The following is a 9643-nucleotide window of genomic DNA, read 5'->3' as shown; positions in this document are numbered from 1 at the left end:
TTTAGGCACACTAACAATGTAGTTATAATATAAATGATAATTTATAATCTTGAACAATTAATGGTAAAGATATTTATTGTAGAACGTAGTTGGCGTAGAGGCTGAAGTTCTCCAAATTATTTGTCACCTTTCAATTGGTAATAACTAACACATAATGATACCTAAATAGACTAAAGATAACTACAGTGGCCACTGAAGATTCATATACCGTTACTTTCTACAGAAGTGCACAAAGACAAAAGCCAAGATTGCTGACTTGCATATGGTGGACACCGGAATCCCATATTTTCCACTGCCAAACAACCCTTTCAGATATGGAAAGTAACACACTACCACATACGTGCTAGATATCAACTCCCCTATTCCACAACCATTTCCACTGTGAGATTGTTGCAACCTCAAAAACCTTATCAAAATAGCTGCCAATTGCACCAACAAAATGGTGGTGCCTACCACAAAAGCTGGAGACTCATCGAAGGTGAACCTTCCAGCATCTGTATATTTTTCATCAGCATCAGAACTTGAAAATTCCTTCTGTGTTATTTCAAACACAGTATCAGATATCCCTGCTAGCTTAAGCATGGCACTCAAAAACCCAATAAACCATGCAGTTGTGGTTGTTATTATGGTCATTCTCTGATTATTCCACCAATGTCTAATGGACAACCCAATTTTAAGGTACTCTAAAAGAGTGTGTACGCTGTAAATCACCAAAAGAGCAATTGGAATCCACAGACCAGGTCCCTGGAATAAAACAATGAGTGTATACGAATGAGTAAGTAACTCTCTGAATGATTTGTATAGTGAATGGTATAACCTTGTCAGTGAAATTGGATCTATGATCTAACCTTTGGAAAAATATTGGTATTGGTGATTATACAATATGCTGGTAGGACTGCATAACAAACTTCAAATACACTACGCAAGCCCCAATGGGTGATCCAAAAATAAGACAAAGCTGCCCTGAATTGGATCTTACCAAAGATCATTCCCGTAAGAGGAGAATGCTTTCCAAAGAAGACTTCGGTGAGACCTGTGGCCCATCTCTTTTGTTGCACCATTGTAGAGAGTAATCCTCTTGGAGCACACCCTGTGAAGGCAATCTGATCTGGAGTGCAACACTCTGATCTCCAACCTCTTCTATGAATGTTCAACCCTGTTGCTACATCTTCTGTGATTGATCCATAAAGCCATCCAATCTACAAGTTCCCCAAATCCTCAGAGCTAGTTAACAAAGTTTATATTTTTGCAAAGATAAAAAAATTTGGAAAGTAATTTTGTTTAGTCTGCATACCTTTTCACCCCAGCAAGTACCACATTCATACTCACATCCTGCAACTTGAATTGCTGTCTCAATACAATCTGAAGGACTGGTATCATTATGAAAGTCTGTTTTCCAATCCAAAGCACGATCTGCTGATTTTACAAACTCCTTTGAACTTCCAAATTGTTGTGTTAGTAATTTCTTTTCACCTAATTTTCCTGCTAAAGAATAACAAAATGGTCATATATATGAGAATCAACTATTAATAAGCACATCTGAAAATTTGGATCATGAAAATGTAAGATGAATGAGATAATTTCGTGTATTTATGAGAGGGAAACACCTTTTCTGCCAATTTCGATTTCTTCAGGATAAAGACCGTACATAACATTTCTTCTGTGGAATGCGTTAGTTCCTGAATAGTGGGGTCCTTGAAGTCCTGCCATGCCCCGTATTATGTACTACATTAGATATTAAACAAGAAAATGTCGGTTCAAAAAGATCCCTTTTTGATAAAATTTGCTTGACAAGAGAAAAGGTAGAGCTTCGTTTAAAACTGAGAAAAACACCTCAAATGCAGCCACCCACTGATTTCCAAAAGGGTCGTCTTTTATCCCATCGTAGAATTGCTGAAAACATTGAACAAAAGCAACTTCCTTTCCTCCCTTGGGATCCAACAAAATGCACATAGCATGCAGAACAATCTTGGGATTGTTTACAACCATGTCACAGTCTACGTTCAACATAAAGGGGGCATTGGTCATCAATCCAGACACTCTTGTCTGCACATAATATAGGAATTATGAGAATATGTGAGTCATTAATTCAAAATAAATTGAGTTGGGTCATTACCTTCAACGTGTTCCAGGACTAAATGTTAGTTAAAAAAACTTACCAAGACATTCATAGCTCCAGCTTTGTAATTATGCGTTTGATGTGGCTTCTTCTCTCTAGATACGTATACTAAGTGAGGCAATCCATCAGAAACGCCATCCTTATTCTCCAATATAACCTGTGCATATACACATTGTAAATAAGTCCTTTTCTTGTTCCTTTTTCACCGGTATAACTGTGGCACATAGCTAAATGTTCATATATAAAAGTATATTTGAAAATAATTTGATTGTTTATAATTTTGGAAACGAAAGAAATGGAAGAGAAATAAAGGTTATTTTCTGAAAATCCAACACAAGTATACCACACATACATGTATAATATAGAAACAAAGGTTATTTTCAAAACTGGAAACTGTTCTTTATAGGAATGATTTCTAGAAAGCAACTGTATATATTAAAATATTATTTTTATTTGTATATAATAGAAAATCATTTTTTTTTTATTTCAGTAAAGTCTACCATGTATCATGAGAATTTTAAAGCATATGTATCCCATCTGGTTAGATGCATGAATATGTTTTACTGCTATGTGTTAGTTACCTTAATTATGGTTGGATGGTTTCTTCGTTCTGTATTAGAGAAAACTGCGAATTCTCCATCAAGTTGTAGTGGAATTTGTTTCCTTGTGACATCTTGAATTTTGAGGATAAGATTGTCATACATATCCTGCAGTTACAGTAGGATATGGAAGTGACATCATTGATTGATTGAAGAGGAATAACAATACTGTATAGTTACCTTCATTCGTGACCATTCTTGCTTGAATTCTGGCGAGTGTTCACTGTCGATGGTGGCAACGCTGGAGAAGTAGCTGAAGGGTGCTCTAAGTTGAATTTTGTACTTCTTACAGAAGGGTACCCAAAACTGAGCAAATTTGGAAGCTTCGACAAGAGCATAGAAGGTAAGAGGGGAACAACCATCATCAGAAACATAGCAAGCAAGTTTGTTGGTGGGATAATCAAGTGCTAGAAGAGACAACACAGTGTTGGCTGTGATGATGGGTGGTTCAAGAACAGGGTCTGCTGTTGCCACAAACAAATCTACTCGTGGAAGTTCAGGAACCCTGTGGGTGAAGTGTAAGAAATGATGCATACTTATATAATAAGCATTAAACAAGAAGAACGTTTAACATTGTGACTTAGTTATTATGAAGAGATGAAGTTGATACCTTTGCAAGAGACGATTTGGGTGGGTTATGGTGACTGCAGGAGTCCACTTGGTGGTGAGAGTGATAATCCAAGTGAAGGTGAACCAGGATTCGCATATGAAGGCAAGGATCCATGGGATAGTGAAGTTGTTGGATGAGAAAAGACGGTAACTAAGAAGCAAAAGAAGGAGGAGTAAAATGAAGGTGTCCATAACTCTTTGGTATGTTCGTTTGAACCAAACTTTTTCATAGAGAGGCCGATCATCTTCTTGCTTGGCCATTGAGCAAATCGCAAGAAACTAGACCAACCTCTGCACTTCCTATAATTTTCTGCTAATAACAGATAAGGCTACTCTTAAAGACGCTGCTATTCATGGAACTCGCCTATGTTATACTTGTCAACCTTCGGAATTCTAAAATGCAATTCACTCCCTTGTATGATCTTTTATGCTTGGATAGGAATCTTTTAATTGAACTTCTAAGAATTTATACAAGTTTTAAACGTTCAAATTTCTATATTAAATTTATACTTTTTAATATTATTTTTTTACTTGGTTTAAACAATACAAACATAATGGAGTGAGTAGGATTCAATATTGTTTTTGACGTGGGATTAAGATCAATTATTTGGTCTTTGATGTATTGCTTATTTTCGATATTAGATCAGATCAATTTAGACAAATAACAATGAATATTGTAATTAATGAGTAACCTACTCTTTTACCTTAAATCTTTATTTATAAATTTTATGGTAGACTTGTGATTTAAGATTGACTTAATTACGTCCTAAAGGTAAATAATGGTACTTTAATATTAAATTAATCGATTTTATGATTAGTTAACTTTGGTATAGTTTACACAATTCGGTTTGTGAATGGTACAAAGTTTCTTATCATTTGGTCTATCAAGTAACTCTCCTAACTTAAGTTTCTTATCATTTAGTTGATCATCTAAACTCGTAATTTATTACGGACTTAATAATTACTATAATTGATCGAACCATAACGTCCAAATTGTAGTTGATCTGACTACTATAATACAAATATCATATTATTCTAATAATTGTAGAGTACTTTCATTAAGTTTAAACTAATCATAATTATTGTTTTTGGGTGTTGCTCCCTCCACTACCCCAAGTGTTTTTGCATCTCTCCACTATTTTCTTTTATTCCAAAAATACTCTATACCTCCCCTCTATTTTCTTTTATTCCAAAAATACCTTACATCTCCCCACTATTCTCAACAATCTTTCTCTTCCTCTCTCTCTGCATTAATGGAGCATTCATATGACTTAGATTTAAACTTGTGATATATTGCAAAATATAAAATCCAGATGAAACTTCAATATTAGTGCTTCTACCACTTCCATTTTATAAACTTAAAAGTTAGATGCAAATACAAAATAATAAACATAATAATATTAATAATAAATAATATATTATTATTATTATTATTATTATATAATAACTTTATAATGACGAAAGAACTAAATAAATTTCAAATCTTTAACAAATAACTTTTCTTTTATATTTTAAGTATTTAATAATATTTTTATATTATTTATCTAATAAATTAAATACTTTATTCAAGTTATTTGAGTCAAACATGTCGGTAAGTTAAAACATAATATAATGTTAAAAATTATAGATATTAAGTGTAAAAAAACACATATATATAAACATTTTTCTAGAAATTTAGAACAAAATTTTATCATTTATTGAGTAATTTGAAGAAAAAAAAATATATTGAACAGTGAAAATAAGATTGAATCAAACTTATTTAAGGGAAAGTGTAAATAAAATTTTGCAATATATCATAAGTTTAAATCTTAGCCATGTGAAGTATTTTTGGAATAAAAAAAATAGTAGAGAGATATAGAATATTTTTGAAATAAAAGAAAATAGGGAGAAGGTGCAGGAGCACTTAGAATGATGAAGGGAGGAACACGCATTGTTTTTTTATAATGATATTAGTATAGCCCATTTAAATTAAAGTCAATGATAGTTATGTTTTGGACACTATCAAAAGTTAATGTTTCGTCTTATTTTCATGCTGACATTAATACAACAAAACTGTAAACATCAATAATACTTTTTTTCTATTGATTTTTTCTATTAATATTATTATTTTTATTAGATGTCATTTAAGATTATTTTTCTACTAAATTGGTCAAAAGGTACTTTTTATGTTAACTTTCTGTGTATGTTGCTTAGAATTTTTACGACCACAAAGTTAGCATTATTTTTCTACCAATGTTAACCAGAATATTTTTATCAAAAGTATTCTTATTGATATTATGGATAAAATTTTGTAATCGTAATTTTTTTTATATGATATATTACATTTTTTTTACTGAACATTATTTGGTGGTAGTTTTGATATTTGGTTGTAATTAAAATATTTTATTTAAAAAATTAAAAGTTAATGCATTTAAATTATCTTATGAAAAGATACTTGAAAAATAAGACCATTTAAATTAAAATACTTTAAATTCAGTTTATGAACTATTCTTTATTATTTTATATTTTAAATTCTAACTTTAATTTTAAAATAAATAAGTAAGTGACCCTTTATAAAAAATAATACAAAACATACTAATAGTATATTTATTAAAATATAATAGAGGTGGGCGCTTATCTTAAATTATTAAAGTTAGGAGTGTGATAAAAGTATATAAGAGAAAAATAATTATAAATCTTTATATTGTAAAGAAGATTAGTGTTGCTTAACAATGTTTTATAGGATTAATATTCATTGATGTCACTTACACTGAAGTATTAACTATAATACGTACTCTTTTATTAAAATGTTCTTTCTAAATTATCTCTTTAATTTATTTTTACATTATTTTCACCACTTCATCAGTATTTTTTGTTTACAGCTATAATATTCAATATAAAATACCCTAGTAAATTTACCAACGTTAATTGGCACAAAATTATGTTCAGGGTTAAAAACCTTACGAGACATAAAAAAAGGAAAACACTTAATTACTAAAGTAATTTCTATATTTAAATTTTTAATTTGTTTGATTCTTATTTTTGTTTTTTATTTTTTATATTTTTTTATTTAATTAAGTTTTACTTTAAGACTGAATTCGGTCCATTATATTAAATTATCATTAATGAAATGTCACATGTGAAAATTTAATAATCTCTTCCTTTGAAACTCTTTTGGTTTTTTTATTTCTTTTCGGTTTTTTTCTTTCCTTTATTTTCCTTTACTTTCTATTTCTCATCACCTTTCTTTCTTTACCTTCCTCCATCTCTCAACATCTTTTAAATGGAAAGTTAGTCATTGTACATATTAAACTAAAAAAAAAACTCAAATAGCTTGAATTTAACAAAAAAAAAGAGTAATGGAAGGTGAAGAAAGATGGAGAGATAATAAAAAAAAAGTAAGAAAATAAAAGAAGTTTTAAACTAAAAGATTATTTAATTTTTTTATATGACGGAAGAAAATAGATTAAATCTTTTAAGAAAAAATTAAGACTCAAGTAAAATAAAATAAAAATATAAAAAATCAATTAAATAAAAGAAAAAAATAAGGATAAAATTAAGCCGAATTAGTAAGTCAATCAAAGGAAAACGACTCAAAAGCCAAATTAATAATTGGACCAAAAGAAAAAACAACAGCTGAAAGAGAAATGGGGGTAACAATTCCAATCACGATAGCAACTTTCACCAATCGAAAGCGAACTTTCATGTTCCACATACTGTTTTGTTGTGTTTTGAAGATTTCGAAGAATGGGAAATATCCGATAACATCACCTTTTCTGCCTACATTGTTTGTATGTGTTTGTCGTAATTAAATATCATATTAAAATAATAATAACAATAAAATAACACTTATTATTTTCTATAAATTTGAAATTTTTTACTTGTTACCATTTTTTAATAGGAGTTTTTTTAATATGATCTCTTTTATTAAATTAATATTGATGTTATTTAAAAAAACTAACACATATCTTTAATTGAGTTTCGTCCTAAATAAAAATAAAAAGTAGTTTTAAAAAATCTTGAATTATGACACGTGTTTAATTTTTAAACCATGTCAACATTAATTTAAAAAAAAATATCAACTCTTTTTAAATAAAATAAAACAAAAAAATAAAAAAAAAGTTATATAAATTCTTTTTAAATAAAATAAGAACTGAATTATTAAGAACAAAATCAATTAAAAAATGATATTGAATATACATCCAAAGTATATATTTAGTTTAATAATAAATATAAAATAATAATTTAGAGGTGTAAAAAACATCATGACCCTTCGGCAATTGTAGGAATGACATTTGTAGGTTGATGTATTTGTGAGTTCGTTATTTATTGTTGTACTCTGATAAAATATTCTGAAAAACTTTCCACCCGTTCAATAAAAATCCTCAAAGCCAATTACAAATATTTATTATTTTTTGGAAAAATGTTGCATTTTGTTTGATAAACAATTGTTTCTACTAGTTAACTTTTTAACTTAGTGTCCACCTAAATTTTGATGTATGTTTTGCATAGTAATAACTGATTATGGTCGTTTTTTTATCATTTTTTCTACTGCAAAAATAAACAATTAAAAAATAATTTTAAAAATATAAATGAAGTTATTAATAGTAAAAAATTAGTTAACTTTAAACTTTGCAAAAAAGAGAACTTTGGTTTGATATAAAAGATTTGGACAGGAAGTACATGTTGCTAAATTGTGAAAAAAAAAAGATGAAAAGGCAGAATAATCATTGAGTACATGTAAAATAATATCTTAAAATGACTTTTAACATAGTTGAAAACATGTTCCTAATTGAATGTGGACCCTTTTTTACCTAAATATTAATTTTTTAGGATGACTTTTTAACTTAGTTTCATAATTGATTATGGACCTGTTTTTTATTTAAATAAATTATTATGATGACTTTTTAACGTAACTGTAGGTGATTGTGTTGTAAATATGTTTAGAATAATAATAGGGAAAAAATACTCACAGATATTTTTCGAGACGTATAGATTTATTATTTTTTAAAATTTATGCTCGGTATGTTGTATAAATCCCTTCAGAATAATAAGAATTTTTTGAAATTTTTTAAAAATATTAAAATTAGCAAAAAAACTAACAGAGTATAAAAATAAATCCAACATATTATAAGAGAGAGAAAAGAAAAAATGAGAGGAAAAAGAAAATGAGAGAAAAATATATTTTTTGTAGGTGAATACAAACATCTGTTTATAAAGCTGGAAAAAGATCAAAATCACAGTCCACCACAAATAAATTTCCTAACTTCCAGAACTTTGTGGATTTGATGAAACTGTTCACCTACTGAGTCTTGCAATTTTGATTTGACCATATAAGAGAAAAAACCTTTTAAAAGTTAAAATTCATCCATTACTTTTTTTCTATAACTAACTTTCTCACCTATGTAGTCTTGCGGTTTTGATTTGAACACGTAAAAGAAGCAATATTTTAAAAAATAAAGTTTATCTATTATTTTCTCTTTTTTGTTTACTTGGATAAGATTGAAAGAGATGATTTAGAGAGACTAAACGAATGAATTTGAGAATAAATTTTTTGTTATTTATTTAAATAATTTGAAGGTAAGTGAGAATGAATTTTGGAATTAAACTTTGTAAGAATTAATTTAGGATTTGATTCATGTGACAGATAAAAAATTGTTTAATTGGTAGAAATTAAATATTACCAAAATGTTCTTAATTATTAAGTAATACAAAATGATAAAAAATTAATAAATAATTAATATAATATATTTTAAAAAATATATAAATTTAATACAAAATATTTAATAAATAATTAATACAATATATTTAAATAAAAATTTCAATTTTTTTTGTAATTTTAATTTCAATTTCAAATTTTTATAAAAAGGTAATAAATCTTTTGATAAAATTAAGTTTAATATTTTTATTATTATTATTATTTATATTATTATTATAATTATTATTATTATAAAAATATGAAAATTATCTATCAAAGACTAAAAATGAGATTCACTTACCATTCCTTTCAAATCTTCGCACTGCCGTGGTGATTGAGTAAAAGCATAATCTCACAAATCCTTCTATTTCTTCCATCGCTTATTTCTGAAAGTAAACACAAATTTTTTTCTAATTCATCCTCGTCATTCTGTGTGAACAGGACAATTCCTTCAAACGAACATACCGTAAATGACTTTTACAATATTAGGTTTTACAACCTCATATAAACCGGGTTTTTATTTAAATATAAAACTAAAAGTTTATCCATTATTTTTTCTTTCTCATATAATATTGTTTGTTATAATGGTTTAACTAGTGTATGGACAAACACATCTAATGTTTATTTTGATAGGAAAAC

At 28.0% G+C, this 9643-nt stretch overlaps 1 protein-coding gene across 2 annotated transcripts; it reads right to left on the bottom strand.

The window, feature by feature from the left end:
• On the bottom strand, positions 1–3748 carry LOC124848064 (cellulose synthase-like protein H1). Of its 2 annotated transcripts, none has more exons than XM_047325676.2 (9): positions 3329–3748; positions 2899–3223; positions 2701–2826; positions 2160–2276; positions 1834–2046; positions 1608–1725; positions 1295–1485; positions 849–1199; positions 1–744 (listed from the first exon to the last, which is right to left on the bottom strand). In XM_047325676.2, the coding sequence occupies exons 1-9, from the start codon at positions 3586–3588 to the stop codon at positions 211–213; spliced, it is 2235 nt and encodes a 744-aa protein (XP_047181632.2). In that variant the 5' UTR covers positions 3589–3748; the 3' UTR covers positions 1–210. The 2 variants fall into 2 exon arrangements, with proteins under 2 accessions (XP_047181632.2, XP_047181633.2); XM_047325677.2 differs by having other exon boundaries at positions 1295–1482.
• Between the last annotated feature and the right edge of the window lie 5895 nt (positions 3749–9643).

This window comes from Vigna umbellata, chromosome 6 (genome assembly GCF_029865625.1).
Source record: "Vigna umbellata cultivar VRB3 chromosome 6, Vumbellata_1.0, whole genome shotgun sequence".
NCBI lineage: Eukaryota > Viridiplantae > Streptophyta > Magnoliopsida > Fabales > Fabaceae > Vigna > Vigna umbellata.
This window is presented reverse-complemented; position numbering and strand designations above follow the sequence as displayed.